A 16480-nucleotide genomic window follows, 5' to 3' on the forward strand; every position below is an offset into this window, starting at 1 on the left:
GCTGTTTTCGTTACTTCGGGTCTTTTTGCCGCTTCGGGACTTCAATTCCAGCTGTTTTCGTGACTTCAGGTCTTTTCGCCGCTTTGGGACTTCGGCTATTTTGGTAACTTCGGGTCTTTTCGGCGCTTCGGCTATTTTCGCGGCTTTGGGTATTTTTGCTGCTTTGGGAGTTTGGCTGTTCGGCTTTTCTGCACTTCTGTATTTTTGGCTGTTCGGATGGCCGCAAGATCTTCGGCGTTGGCAAGGGGTGCCCGGCTCTTTCTTAACTGCAGCACTGCCTGGGCCCGGGACACTTGTCCCCCCCCCCCATGGCAGCCCTGGGCTCAATGGTAGAAATGGTTGGGGACCACTGCTCTATAAACTGCAGCTTGCACTTGGCTGTTGCACTCATCTCCATCTGTTAATTGTGAGTCTGACCATTACCAGCAATCTCTGTAAAGCCAAATACAAATGCCATGAATGAAGAAGCAAAAACGGCAGTTATCCCATTAGTTCTGTTTAAAGTGCAGACATGAACAATACTTTAATGGAAAATATCAGCAAAGTTCTAAAATCATAGTCACCATTGTGCCTTTATCACAAAATGTACATGCAGAAGTGCACACTATCAAAACTTGTTTATGAAAGTCTAAGAAAATGAGTAGACGAGCACAGGCTTCAAAACCCACTGCTCTTTCACAAGCATCCTTATGTGTTCAAGTCGTACTTGAATGACAACTGAAGGGCTGCAGGCAGAGTATTATTAATCATCTTGTCCTACTAGCCTGTAGTCATCTTGCCAACTACTCTTTACCTACCTACATACACCATTCTAGGGGGTCCCAGTTTGTGCGGGGCTCAGGGCAGTGCCTTCTCTCTGCATCCCCTTTATGACAGCTTTGCAGTTGGAATGAGAAAGTGTCTATTATTCCTGATGCTTACAATGTTATCATTTCATTGCTTGGAACACTACCAAATGGAAGAACCCCAACTGGCTGACACTATAAGTAGTAATACGTTTCCGACTCCTCTGGCAGCGAATGGAGTTCATTGGTTTCACAGAAAAAAATCTTGTGTGTTGTTTTTATATTTCTAACCCCTGTTCATGTGTGCATTAACAGCATTGCTTATAGAGCGTAGAAGGTACAGTGTTTTTTTGTACTTGCTTAATTCTGATTTATAAATTGATGGGTAATTATATGGGTCAAAAATATGAGTAGGATTCATCCTTGGAGGCATGTTCCATTTGATTTCTTAATGCTGTGTTTATATTTCCAAAATTGACAGATGCGATAAACATACTGTAGCTTTAATGTTAACTATACCAACTGGGAAATGCCTCTGTCTGAATGAATTAAAGCCACAGTACATTACCTCCCTGTGATCAGTTATTTGGTTTGATTGATTGATTGCACATAAGTATTTTTTTAAAATTTCCCCTTGCTGATTTTCATCAACAGAGCACTTTGATTACTCAATTTTTATGGCCAATCTTGCAAACGATGAAACATTATTTTGCATTACAAGTATGTTGCTTACAATTTACTCTTATTCATCCATTTGTTTAATATGTTAAGGGTTGGTTCAAGATAAGACAATATTGAATATGTGGAAAGGAATAACACATTCACAGACTGATTTATGTAGGTGCACAAATGCAGTTAGCAGTAGCAACCACTCGGGTCTTTTCTTTATTTTCTAACTTGTAATAGAATGTTTTAACTAAGTGCTGATTACTACTAGAACTACACTTGTGCAGTTTAGCACCTATGTTTGTAAATTTGTTCCTCTGTTGGAGAGAATCTGAGAGATGTTTCCATTCCTTATATGTCTTATACTAAAGGGTCCTAGCTTTTTTCAGAATAATCCACTATATAACACAACAGACCCCTGTTCAAATATAGTATATTTGAAATGAAACTATTGTGAAAATTATTTAATATAAGCTAAATCATACTGATATAAATATAATCAATTAAAAAAATATTTCCCATTTCTGAAATAATCAAGTTTATCTTGACTCCTCTTTCAGCATCATCTTCTCTTCAGTAAGGAGTTGGGCGTTAGATTTTCATTGACGTTAGATTTTCATTGACCGTTAGATCCAATTTATGTTTCAGGGGGCTCCTTTTCTTAGCAGATGTATTAGCGCTGACTCAAATAACTGAAATAACTGATTCCAGCACAAATAAAATGGGTGTTTTGGCACAAATTCTGTATGTAGGGTATTTCTGGTGATTTTGATTCAGAATCCAATGCAATCACATCAGAGCTGACTCCTCCTCAGAATGATTGGTCAGCCAGTCTACTCTCAAGTGGCTGCATTTCTTTAGTGATTCATCATCAGTTATTTATATAGCACCAGCAAGTTACACAACACTTTTCATAAATTTTTATAAATTGTAACAGACAAGGATTACTGAATAAAAATAGGATCAGGGGACCCTGCTCTTTTTCCAACATGGGTCTACCGTAAAGCATCAGTCATTAGATTTCTGGTAGCAGGGGTGGACCATGGATAGAGGCTGCACTGTGAATTTCGACCATTTTAGGAGATGTCCATTGCTGCCAAATGTTGAATTATGCAACAAATACTGTAGTATCTCTTAAAACTACATAGGGATCACCACTGCTTTTGCCCATTGCATGGATGGCCAGCACACAAAGTTATCAGAAATCCTACACTGGAGATTGTTGCTTCTCTTATTTATTGTCTTTAGTTCCCTAGATTCTGGCATAAATGTCAAAAGTTCTAATATACACTTTCACACTAGTGATTAAAAGCTCTGTGGCTCCTCAGGAATGTTCCAGTGCAATACCAGAGAAATTACAATAGCATGTGCTTTCAGCAGCCAATAGTCCTTCTTAGCATTGCGGTGACTCCTCTACAAACACAAAAGTAGTTATTTTGAATCAAGTTGAAACTTTTGGAGATCATGATGTGGAACTAGCAATTGGCTAGCCAATCCTTGCCCTCATTTTGGGTTGAACTTGTTTTTCCAGCAGGCTGATGGCAAAGACGTTCTTTTATCTCTTGTGTACAGGAATAGTACTGCACCATCCTGGCACTCTACTCTGTTGTTGTGCGGTTGCAATTTTCCTGTTTACTTTGTATACTATTTTTATTTCTTCCTCTGTTAATATATTTAATTTTAATATCAAGAAATAGTTCAGTAATAACAAACATTTTAAATGTCTGCCTAAATTACTTAAAGGACCAGTAATACTAAAAATTATCAAGTTCAAAAGTATTCTATACCCCCTCTAACAATGCATCTACCCTGCACAATAGTTCTCTTCCAGTTTTCTAAAAAGGCGATAGGGCGACTTCAGTTGTGCCAGACACTTTCTTGGATGCTCCACAACAGTTCCCGACATCACCTACCCAAACCGGAAGCCAGTTGCTAAAGCTTTTAGAAAGGATTTTAGTTTTACTGGGCCTTTAACATTTTTTAACTTCCTTTTTAGATGCAGCACTGCAGGGCATGAATGGAAAGATGGCTGTGTACTGTTGTGTACATCTTTCATTTCCATTTCTAACATAGTGTGTGAGAGAGATCCATTTGTTGGTGCTGCTTGAGTGATACTATCTGGTATAGAGCTATACATTGAAAACATTGTTAATGCTTTTCTATTCACTTGTCAAATGTACAATTGACAAACTTCTTCCACGATTCATAATTATCTGTCCTATTTGTCCCACTCTCTGGACATAAGAAATCATAAAGGATCAATTGTGAATCAAGTCCACAGAACAGGACAGGACTTGACATATTTTTAGCATGGCAGGCAGTTTATACAAAATATATAGAAGACAAACCCCTGGTATAGTAATAAAGGTATAGTAATGTACCAGTACAGATATTGGGGTTGGGTGCCAAACAGCAAACATGCAGCTATAGGGAGAGGAAAACTTTTAATAAACTAAAATGGACTGGCACTGCAAAACTACTCCAATCAAAAAGGCCATGGTGTAATCCTTTACACATTTATTGCCTTAAGGCACCTCTAAATCATTAAACACATAAAAGACTTCTTATAGTCAAGTACATGAAAGACTTGTATACAGGTATGGCATTAATTATCCAGAATGCTTGGGAGCTGGAGGGTTTTGCATCACCATACCATAGTATGCTAAAAATCATGGAAATACAAAATAAACCCAATGGAATTGTAGTTAAAAAAAAATTTTGCTCAAAATTGAGTATATTGAAGATAAGGTTTCTGTAATTCAGAGCTTTCTGGACAATGGGTTTCAGGATTAGGTATCCCACACCTGTACTTTTACACTGCACCTTTTTCTCTGGAGTATTTTTGGAGTGCCAGTCCATTTGACCTCTTTACAATGTCAGCCAGTTTACTTTGCATATCCAGTAGCAACAGCTATAAGGACTTGAGGCAATCGGACATAGAATACTTAATTGGCTTGATATCAGGTCTTGTTCCACTTTACCTGCCTTTGTGCTTTTTACTGATATGCATGTTATTATCAATTGTTTCCATCAGGAGAAGCATGAAAAGGAAGGCTGTGTTCACGTGCCCATTTAGTGGTGAATGCAGGGTAACTAAAGATAACAGACGACACTGCCAGTCCTGCCGACTGAAGCGTTGCGTGGATATTGGCATGATGAAGGAGTGTAAGTAAATAAATCCAACTAAGTCATATTCATTTAAAGCCTGGTTTCCTGTCAACACAGAATATGGTAAATGTTAACTTTGATGTTAAGGTAGTGAAGGTTCGGGATGTAAAGGAGATGCATGGGTGATTAGGGGTAAGTAGGAAACATAACGGAGGCGTGGACACCAAAGGGAGGATGAAGAAAAGGGGACAGCATATTGTGGGGAGATGAAAATTGTGACTTGCGAAGGTGGCTACTTCTTCAAACATACATTTCCTAGTTGAAAGAAATATCTTTAACAGGCATAGTGAGTCACATCCCAAATGCACCTAAACTTGACATTTATAGAGGAATTATTTCTGTACCAATTTTCTGTTTAACAAAGCATAGTGGACAGTTTGGTTTTACTATATGCCTTTTTTTGGCAACAAACAAAGAGTGACATCATAAAAAATCATTTGCCTCCAGCGCCAATTTAAAGGTGAAGGGAAGTATTTTTCCGATTGGGGCTGCCAAATGTCAGGCACCCCCAAGTGATTGTATATACTTACCTGAAACTCCGGGCCGATGCTCCTATCGGCAGAAAACTGCACCGCCCGGTGTTCTTCCAGCGAGCACCACAAAACAATCCTCTTCCAGCTTATTCTTTCGCATGCACAGTAGAGCGAAAAGCCGAAGTTTAACTAAAAAGTCAGCTATTTCGGCTATTTTGTGCATGCGTCTGTCCTGGAAAATTTGAAGAAAGAGGAAGCCAGAAGAGGATGGCTCTGTGGTGCTCGCTGGAAGAACCCCTGGCCGGTGCAGTTTTCTGCTGATAGGAGCCCCGGCCCGGTGTTTCAGGTAAGTAAATACAATCACTTTGGGGTGCCTAACATTTGGCACCCCCAAGTGGAAGAAGACTTTCCTTGGGGGTAATGTAATATTAGCAATTTACACTAGGTCTAAAAACCCATAGAAAACAATATTTCAAGCAACTGACCAGTACATTGTAGCCTCTGATATGTTGCTATGGATTTAAAGATCTAAGACAAACTGTGTGACCTATTTGTGTGCAGAAGTTTGCTGCTATGATGTTCATTTGGTGGAGCTAGGAGCGGGCTAGCTTTCTGAAATGGCGTGGGAATGTAAGCCGACATATACAGTAAAGCTACTGTGGAAGAAAGTGCAGCAATAAAGCAGATATAAGTAATAACAAGATTAATGAACCATTGGTGAGTTCTGTGGGCCAGCTCATCTTGATTCTGTCTAGTAAAATACTGCAGAAACTTTCTCTAGTAAAAAATGCCTTAAAGAAGAAGGAAAATAGAACTGAGGGCACATGACCTTGATCTCATAGCTTACACCACCACTATCATCCTTATCTTATCTAGACTTCTTAAATCGGACAAAATATGAATATTTATAGTCAATCTAATACTATGGTCCACTGGCTGCATAACTTGTTTGTCCACATTTGATGCCAAATTGGAGTCAATCTGTTGGGTCTTGAGGATTGTAAGGTAGTCTCTGTTGTCTCCTTTTTTACTCGAATGGCACTACCGAGAGATATGTGATCACACTGTGACATTTCCAGAGTGGCAATTGTGCAGTTCAGCCCACAAAGAGATACTCGTCCACTTTATCACATTATTTTGCAGCCAGTTTAATTCAGAGTTTACTTCCAGCGCCAAATGATTAATTCAGTCCTTCTCCCTGTCATAAAATGCTTGTAATTCCTGTCTAAATGTATATTAATTTCACTTCCCACCTGCTGAGCATTAAAAAAAGCAATGGTACAGCAAAGTATCAGTTCTTCACAAAGAATTCTTTATACTTTAGTTAGCGTATAAATTAACTTGCTCTGGAATTAACTGGTAGCATTTAGCACCTGTCAGTAATGGTTGAGGAAATTATCACTGGTCAATTATTAATCTGAAGCTAAAAATAAAGCTTTTAGTTATCAAGTATCCAGTCTGTATACTCTGAAATTAATGGACATTTAAAACCATTTACCTTTTTTATTTTCCCTGTGAAAAACCTTTTAGTTGCATGTTGGACTTTGCTTTGTTATAAAGCCCATTTTTGCTGAATGTGTCTTCAGGATGCTTTGGACACATTCTAGTGCATATAGATTAGGAAATAACAGACTATAATTATATGACATCAGTCTTGGGACTAATTTTAGAAGAGGCACATATTAAATCAGACCTTGCATGCAAAGAAACCTGAAGATAGTTTTACCTTCCAACTGGGAAATAAATAATGTAAGTGCATTTTAATGCCTAGTATTATAAAGACTAAACTTTGTTATTAAGCTGTCATCAAATTTCCTTATGTTCATAGCTGTGTTGCAACAAAATAATTTTGTTTTTTTTTCAAACTGACTACAATTGCTTAGTGGTACTTAAACTCTCATAACAATGATTTGCATTTGTTGCAGCAGAAGTGCCCACTGCTTATATGCATATGTCATTCTCATTCTGCACAATTTTGTCCACGCCACAAATTTATAAATTTTTAGTTCAGTAAAGATAGAATTATCATACACTCAACAGTTCCTTTACCTATCTGTAATAAAAATACCTGTGCGGCGGGGTCGATCGCCGCATGGTCCAGTTCTGGCACCATCTTGCTCCTCTAAGGGCGCGCGCGCGCCTCCGTGTTTCTTAAAGGCGCAGGTGCGCTGGCGTGATGACGCCAGCACGCATTGGCGCCAAATTCAAAAGTATAAATAGTGTGAAAGGGCTTCCAGAGTTTGCCCGTGATAGAACTTTGTTCTTGTGGTTTCCTGAGCTTTGAGCGTCTGTTTCGTATTCTAATCTGATTATCCGTGTTTGACCCAGCCTTCTTTCTGACTATGCAACAATCTGTATCCTGACCTTTGCCTGCGTACGACACACCTGCCTGGTCACACTACTGGTGAAGCCAAGCCGAGACCAGGGTACTTGGCACTTGTTCTGGTATTGCGTGCCGGTCGTGACACTATCTTACTACTTGCAGAGATGTCAGTGGGGTCACAGCTAATTGTGGTAACACCACCTCCATAAGTGCATTGCACTCCTGGTACAACAGTACTCCACTGATAATCACATCTCAAGCATATAAGGTTTTATAAATATCCATGCAAATGAACCGTAATAATTTATTTTCCGAGTTCTGCGACATAATGACATTTACAGTCTTATCTAAAAAGCATTTAATCACCTGAGCTGTATTAGTGCATTTTTATGAGACCACAAGGTATGAACATGATTCTTCTGTTTATTTTAGTTTATAAATGCGTTTCTAAAATAGGGGGATATTAGTAGGGAATATTAATCATTTTCGGCACTCATATTATATGTAGTCTTCTGAAAATCTTGTGAACACTGGTAATATTTTTCACCACTTTAAGAGCTGGAAAAATAACATAAATGTCTACCGGAATGATGGCAGAATAAGTGGCTTTAAGACAATATCCCATTGCATTTTATGCTTTCATAGTCGTCAAAGCAAGCATTTTAATTGCAGCTTTCTTCTAAAGGAAAATAAAGAACGCCCGCCTAGTGGTTTTAGAGTTTTTGAAACCACGACTAAACTCACTTTCTATAAAACCACGAATAAAAATGAAATTGGGTCTCCTGTTCAATATGAAAAGAACTTTTATTATACGTCTTTTTATATGTGGGTGACAGGTCCACTTTAACTGTCTGACCTTTCTGTGTTTCTTTAGTTATCTTGACAGATGAAGAAGTCCAGAGAAAGAGGCAGATGATAAATAAGCGCAAAGAAGAGGAAGCGCTGAAAGAGTCCATGAGACCCAAAATTTCAGAGGAGCATCAGAAAGTTATTGATATACTTTTGGAAGCCCATCGGAAAACCTTTGACACCACATATTCCGATTTTAATCAGTTTAGGGTATGTGAATCCCTTTTTTACTTAATGTGGTGCAATCCACTTTATTTAGGAAGGATACAAATTGACATCATTAGATATTAGCTATAGCTTTATTTTCCTAGCACCATATTATACTCAGAAAAAACATTGTCACAGGTGTGCTGTTGATCTTTATAAAGGTGAATGGTTCAGAATCTTGTTTTTTTTTTTTTTTGGTTGTGCCAAAGGATAGTATAGGGATTCTTTTTTCATGATTCTAAAAGGGATTTTCCAATGTAGAAGTTGTGCCTCTTTGTAATATAATAACCCACCCTCTCTGTCTCTACCTTACTCCCCTCTCAATGGGCTAGGATTTCTGTAGCCCTTTCTATAATCAAATGTGAAAAGCCATCTTGTACCACTCACAAAGAGCTATTTTATTATTGCCCCTTAGTGGCCATGCACAGAGAGCATTTGTGTCTGGAAAGCAATGTGCAAACTACAGGGCTCCATTTTTGTGCTTTTTTACTATTTTTAAAATTGAATCTAGTAGCACATCAGGGTATACCTTGGCCTTTATTGACACATCCTAATATTCTGAGAATAGATGCTTTATTTACTTCTGTGTGGAAATAAATACTAGTGACTACCATTTCTCTTTTGCAGCCACCTGTGAGGGAAAATATATGTAAAAGGATCACTAGATCATCATCTCTTCATACACAAGGCTCTTCATCTGAGGATTCTGATGTCTTTAGTTCTTCTCCAGGTACTTCAGATTGCTTTTTCCCCATTGTAGACTGGCTAAACCAATTACATTGATAACATTTGTCTGTGCAGAGTAGAAACATGATCAGCCATTTAGATTGGTTAATTGGTTTGGTCTGAGAATGGAGTTTAATTCAAACAGATTGAGTTGACTTGAAACTTAGAAGGGCTACTAGAGTAAACCAAATGTATAATCAATAGAAGACATTAGGAGACAATACAACACAGATCTTCAGTGTGGGAAGTTAATATTGTGGGGGTATATATTAAAAAGCTTTTGATGGTTGAGTGGTGGCAACCTCTTTGGTCTAAAAATTGAGAGTGTGCAATGAAAATATAAAAATGTAAGCATGGTTGCACTTGATGATAAAAAAATAGTCAAATAATTTGTTGAGAAAGTGACATTGTTATTATGGAGTTTGATGAGCTTCCTTAAATAGAACAAGTCCTTACTTATGAAGTTTCTCTAGGTTAATACTGAGATAGCAATATAATTAATTAGCTAGTTATATGTTAGATCTGCCCATGGACAGACTTCAGCTGAAATGACTCTTCTGCCAATGTACCAGTGGTCCAGCCCCATGTGCTGACTGCTATCTTCTACTATGAAAATATAGCTTATAGTGGTGCAAGCTACTTCATATGTTGTTACATTGAGTTACTTGGTCACCTGTTTAGCACTGTTTAGAGATGGACGGAATTTCAGATTCTCCCTGGGGTTTCAGGTCAATGATAGATGAGTCTACTTCGGGCAACTTCAACAAATATGGAGGGCTTCATATGTTTTCCAAACAGAGATTTACATTACATTGCCAGTGAGAGAGAATTTAGAAGAGATTAGTCAGATGCAGAAGAGGAGCGATAAAACTCCTTGCCTGTCATTGCCCTGAGTGTAGAGGCAGCAGAATATCATCAAGGAAAAAGAATAATTAAATGTTCATGTTGATAGGGATATAATTTGGGTAATGAGTAAAAACGAAAGCTTATAAGCAGTTCTTATACTGGAAAACATGCAACAACAGCCAAGCACTAAAGAGTTAATCTGGAAGCTTCAACCAACTTCAAAACTGCTTTATAACCAGGGCCCAAAGTGAGCCTTATAGTTTTAGATAAAGGAATTAGATACATTTGCATAAATACTTACCTACCCTATGTTAAAATTTGTAGCAATGCTAAATGGTTAGGGGGTAACCTTAATAATGGCATATTGCTAGTAATCAAATAATTAATCAAACAATAATCCCTCTGCAATGAGGTCATATATCCGCAGACATGTGTTTTGTGTAATGAGTATATCATATAGATTGTGAGTTTAATTAGAAATGGGTATCTTCAAAACAAAACAACGATGGTGTACTAGATACTTCACAAGGTTATCATATTATATTACTGTATTGTTTGCTTATAGAGCATCAAAGATTCAGTGTATTATGAAGTATCCAGACTATCAGAGTATCTTAGAGTGCTCTCCGCATCATCATCTCTCTATTATGTAATGAATATAGACTGCATCTTTGCAAGGCACAGCTGTAAAAGAAAGAAACACGCTAGCCCTGCTTTCAGTTACAGCTGTACCTCAGTGCTGAACAGAATTAGAGAAATGAATGTTTACCAAACCTGGAAACTTAATGATTACGGTCACAAACTGTTCTTCCCTGTGGTAATTATTATTAGCCTTGCTTTACACAAAACCTATATTTATTTATACAACTCTTTTTAATTTCTTTTTTTTAATATGTGCAACCACTCCCTAGTGTTTGCATGTGCTTTACTTGAGGGCATAGTTTGTAACCTTGCCAATATGACTAACTCTGCGATTATCTGACCCTAACAGATTTATCTGAGCATGGATTATTTTTTTCTGGTTCGCTCTTTGGTGACTTTGGACATTCCCCTATGGATGGTACATCTGGTGAGCTGTCCATGCTCCCTCACCTTGCAGACCTTGTTAGTTACAGCATACAGAAGGTTATTGGATTTGCCAAGATGATACCTGGATTCAGGTAACCTTTATTAAAGGCCTCTATTTCATGCAACAAAACTTTCCAGGAACTCTTACCCATACCTTTGCCATCGAATTTGCTAAATTCCAAATATATATTCAAAAGTATAACTTATTAGGGCAGGTTTATCAAAATGTGAGTTTAGAGCTTACCACAGAAATATTCACCCACTTTCTATTCATTCCAAAGAGATTTTTAGAAGTTTATTTTTCAGTGGGTGCAATAGTTCACCATTTGATTAATTTGCCTCTAAAAATCTCATAGAAACGAATAGAAAGTGGGTGAGTTTTTCTGTGGTGAGTCCTAATCTCGCTTTCTGATAAATCTGTGCCTTAATGTTGAAATTCAGAGTTTAAAAAAAGACAAAACTTTAAGCTGAAATTTTCATTATTGCACGAACCACCTGGTTTACTTGCATTTTGAAAGAAAGAAACAAGTTTTTTATCACAAGCTTCTTTTTGAAGAAAAAATTGTTTGCTATCAAACATACTGTTTTTTTTTTTAATTAAAAAACGGTCTCTGAGCCCATATACATTATCCTACCATAAAGAGGAAGCCAAATTATTGAGTTACGTAAGAATAAAAGAATAATTAATCCTAACAGCTAGTGAAAACAGATACATTTTTATATATAAAAAGTGATCAGGATTTTTTCCTTTGTTATTGTAATAGGGACCTTATTGCAGAAGACCAGATTGCACTGCTGAAATCGTCTGTGATTGAGGTTATAATGCTACGATCAAATCAGTCATTTTCTTTGGATGATATGTCCTGGACTTGTGGCAGTGAGGACTTCAAATACAAAGTTGATGATGTGACTCAAGGTAAGGAACAATATACTTCAAATACAAAGGTTATGATGTGACTCAAGACAAGGAAATTTATACTGAAGAATATCAGGAACATTATTATGAGTCTTAGTTAAATTCTTAGATACTGCTGGAAGAATATATCATGCCTCATATTCACATCTCAGCTTGTTAAAGTTCAATAGTTAGTAACAGTGGGATGTAAGTGTAGGTCAATGTAATTTAAGACCGTTCTTATATGCAGTGGATTATTTTTGGTAACTATTCTCATAATCTCGCAATAACATACCATAACATAGTCCTGTATACTGTAGTTGTGCTTCATATAGGGCAATATTGCTGGCATAGATTAGTAGAAGTTTAATGTTTTCCAAAGGCTTATGCCAGAATTTATTGTTCATGTTCTATGGTTCCATTTATGGTACCTGTCTGGCTGGGCATGGCCCCAGTTTTGTCATCCCACGCCTATGACACAATAGGTGTAGGAGATGATATGCAAAGCCAATGCCAACCCCTATAGGCACATTTCTCAACATGCAGAAAGGCTGGTCACTACCAAAGCCAGTAATCCATCCAAATATTCAAGAAGAATGGGCTATACACTGCTTATGTGTGCACTATGTAACATTTATTGGACTCTTGTATAGTTGAGATACAAATTGTAATCGTTCTCAAAGAAAAGAATGAGACCCTTCTCTCTTGCAGACTGATTTTTTTTCTTTTGCCTTTTCACTAGCCTTCTGGGAAAAAGGACATTTTAGGTGTTCTGGATAATGGATCCCATACTTATTTATCATTGCTGTACAAAGCAACAAAGTAGCCTTAGTACTAGTCTGATGATCAGCATGATCGGTACTACAGCTGTTTGCAGTTTAATTTCCCCTTAGTTACACTATCATCTCCATTACCTGCCCTTTTCTTTTATTTCTTGTATATAGGTCTTACCCCTATACATTTATATGTAAACTAGAAGTATACTATAATTCATCAAGAAGATAAGTGGTCATTTAAAATAAGGAGCTATTAAGCTATAAGTATATAGTCATCACAGGACTTTTCCAGTAAAGACAGCTATCCCTGACTCAACCTCCTCAAAAAAGGCAGACGTCCAAAGGAATGTAAAACTGCACTATTGTGCAATACATTTTAATTAAACTTTGAAGGGACAAAAAAAAACATTCCACCCACTATATACATTTTTTTATCTTGTTTATTCATGATCATATTTAATATTTACAAGGAGAAAAGAGGCTTCTGAGCTGAGATATTCTGCCTAATTATAAGTCTCCTGCCAGACACACTGCGTATATTGGGAAGAGCACAGCATGTGGTGACCCTGTAGTGTTTACTCTGGACACACTTTTGTTTAATAGTGGGTGGAGTGATTGCTTGCCACCCATTAGTTCCAGTAAAATTTATTGTACAATAGTGTGGTTTTGTGTGCAATTTCCCCCTAGATTGGTGAACAGAACAGTATTGAAATTAAATCAGTATTATTGTCTTGCATTTGTTCTATAATTAGCATTCACACATTTTTATACATGTTATTGAAACCTTTATAACAGGAAGTGGGAAATGGGGGAAGACATCATAACTGGAAGTCATTCCATTTAAAGTATGTCAATACACTTCCTGTTCTGCTTCCTTTCATTTGCAGTTTCATTTGCAGTTTAAGGGGAATGTAATAAAAGTCGATAACGGAAAAACTATTTGCAATGCGAAAAGTTATGCCTTTGTGCAAAGAAATTTTGCTTTGCGTCAGTATAGCTTTTGCGAGCCCGGAAACTGTTTAGCGACCACGTCAAAAGATTACGACACCTTCAAGCACTTCTTAGGAGTGCGCAGTGTTGCTGCGTAAACATTGACATGACATGGTGACCTACAATATACTGGCAGCATTAAAGGGGTTAAAATTTAGCTAGTATTACAAAAACTTGATGTCTGTATTTTTCATTGGATAAGCTGAATGTGAATCGACATGTTGCCTAGTAATTGGCTTACCTAGGCAATACGTCTACTCACAAGTTTATCCTTAGCGTCATCTTTGTCAAGAGGTTAAAACAGAGATCACCACATAGGGGAACTACTCTCTATTCTCTTTTGTAGGATTTTACAGGTGTAATTATTAATGGCAGAACTTATACCTTGATAAATTAAGAGCAGCTTTTTTAAGCTATTGTTCTAATGTGGTACAGCATTTATCTTATTTTTGCATTTTAGCCGGTCACAACATGGAGCTGTTGGAACCTCTTGTAAAGTTCCAGGTTGGCTTAAAAAAACTGAACCTTCATGAAGAAGAGCATGTTCTCTTGATGGCCATCTGCATTCTCTCTCCAGGTTAGCAGCCTGCATTATTATTTGCCAGCCCTTAAAGGGGTAATTCACCTTTAAGAATTGATAAGAATGATAAGTTCTAAGCAACTTAATTCATTTAATTGATCATCATTGTTTATTTTACATAGTTTTTTTTTAATTATTTGCTTTTTACTTCTGACTCTTTCCAGTGTTCAAATGGGGGTCACTGACCCCATCTAAAAAACAAATGCTCTGTAAGGCTACAAATGTATTGTTATTGCTACTTTTTATCACTCATCTTTCTATTCAGGTCCTCTCCTATTCTTATCCCAGTCTCTTATTCGAATCCGTGCATGGGTAATTTAGACCCTAGCAGCTAGATTGCTGAAACTGGAAACTGGAGAGCTGCTGAATAAAAAACTGAAACACTCAAAAACCTCAAATAATAGAATGAAAACCAATTGCAAATTGTCTCAGAATATCGCACTCTACATCGTACTAAAAGTTAATTCATAGGTGAACAACCCCTTTAAAGCTTTAAAATATCCTTTGTGTTGCCGGATGAAGTTCATTTTAATTAATTTCCCTTTCTTCTGTGTTATTTTCAGATCGCCCAGGTTTGCAAGACAAAGGCTTAGTTGAATCACTTCAGGATAGTCTTTCCTCTATTCTTCAGACTTACATTCTTTGTAAACATCCACCACCGGGGAGTCGTCTCCTATATGCTAAAATGATCCAGAAACTGGCCGATCTGCGCAGCCTAAATGAAGAGCATTCCAAACAGTTACGTTCTATCTCCTTCCTGCCGGAGCACAGCATGCAGCTCACTCCACTTATGTTGGAAGTGTTTGGCAATGAAATCTCTTGAATTCACTTAACTTAGAACTTTTCCTTTAACTACGAATGTAAGTCAATTGCATTGTATAGGTTGTAATTACAAAGTTGGGCCCTAATTCCTTCTGGTTTCTGCTCTGGGATATCTCTGGGAGTCTTTTGCAATCACAAGAAAAAATGGGCACTGTTGTATATAATGCATGGTGTAAAAACTCTCATCATGACATGCCAAAATGGTTACTGTGCTATGTGTATTTCGCCGCAAATAAGGTGGTTTTCACGCTCTTAACTTTATATATTATAAGCTTTGATTGGTGATGTGCCTTCTTGTCAAATATGTGAATTTAATATATTTGGCTATAACGTGCCTAATCATAAAAAAAAGCCATTTCCTGCACATATGAAGTTGCAAAGGACCACAGCCCTTTACTAAATGCTAACAGGGTTCCCAGGGCCTTTAGCCATTGAAATATCTGCACTAGTCTGGATACCTTTAGCACCAGCACTCTAAAGCTCCCCATAGACGCGACGATTCTTCTTGCCGAACGACCGATTTTAGGGAAGCCCGACCAATCCTTCGAAATTATCGTGCGGTTATTGGGATTCGGGAAATTGATCGGCCAGGTCAAAAAATCTATGTCGGCCCCAGTGCAATCTATCTATGTTTGCAGGGCCAAGCAGGCAGCTCCCCTTTGTTTTCCTGGCAAATTGGTCTTTTTAGTTGATGGTCAATTCGTACAATCGTTCTGAGAAGATCGTGGTCTCACGATCAGGATCTGATCTTTTAAAAATCTCAACATCTATGGCCAGCTTAACCTGCACCTTCACTCTACTCTTCTGTGAAGTCTCTTTCTAGAACTTTTTTTTTAACCAAAGAAAGAAAAGATGGTCTAAGTCTACACATATATATATATATAAAACAACACAAAAATATGTCAAATGCCTGGGTGCAGGTTTCTTTGCTATTTGGAGATATATATATATATATATATATATATATATATATATATATATATATATATATATATATATATATATATATATATATATATATATATATATATATATATATATAGGATATATATAATATCAATCATTTGCCAATATGTATGAATATTTTTGAATACAATATATTTTAAGAATATATTTATAAATATATTTTGTAAAAGAATTTCATTTTCCAGCAAAAACATTTTAAGAATTTAAAAAAATTCATTGCCTTAGTGTACTATGGCAAACAAAAATGACCCTTGTTAAAGCGCCTTACTTTTTTGTGTAAGAAGTCCAGATAGAGCTAATTACTGACCTTTTTAAAAGGTACTTTGTCATGTATTCTTGC

The 16480-nt window shown here is 37.1% G+C and overlaps 1 protein-coding gene across 1 annotated transcript in view; it reads left to right on the plus strand.

Annotated features, from left to right (window-relative positions):
- vdr.L (vitamin D receptor L homeolog) overlaps positions 1 to 15722 on the plus strand; it is a 70419-nt gene extending 54697 nt beyond the window's left edge. The window contains exons 3-9 of the mRNA XM_018247519.2: positions 4486 to 4616; positions 8290 to 8474; positions 9099 to 9201; positions 11035 to 11203; positions 11876 to 12027; positions 14233 to 14349; positions 14916 to 15722. Coding sequence (XP_018103008.1) covers positions 4486 to 4616; positions 8290 to 8474; positions 9099 to 9201; positions 11035 to 11203; positions 11876 to 12027; positions 14233 to 14349; positions 14916 to 15175 — 1117 coding nt within the window. The 3' untranslated portion in view covers positions 15176 to 15722. The remainder of the gene's footprint in view (positions 1 to 4485; positions 4617 to 8289; positions 8475 to 9098; positions 9202 to 11034; positions 11204 to 11875; positions 12028 to 14232; positions 14350 to 14915) is intronic.
- The last annotated feature ends 758 nt before the right edge of the window (positions 15723 to 16480 follow it).

The sequence above is a fragment of the Xenopus laevis genome, chromosome 2L (genome assembly GCF_017654675.1).
Source record: "Xenopus laevis strain J_2021 chromosome 2L, Xenopus_laevis_v10.1, whole genome shotgun sequence".
NCBI lineage: Eukaryota > Metazoa > Chordata > Amphibia > Anura > Pipidae > Xenopus > Xenopus laevis.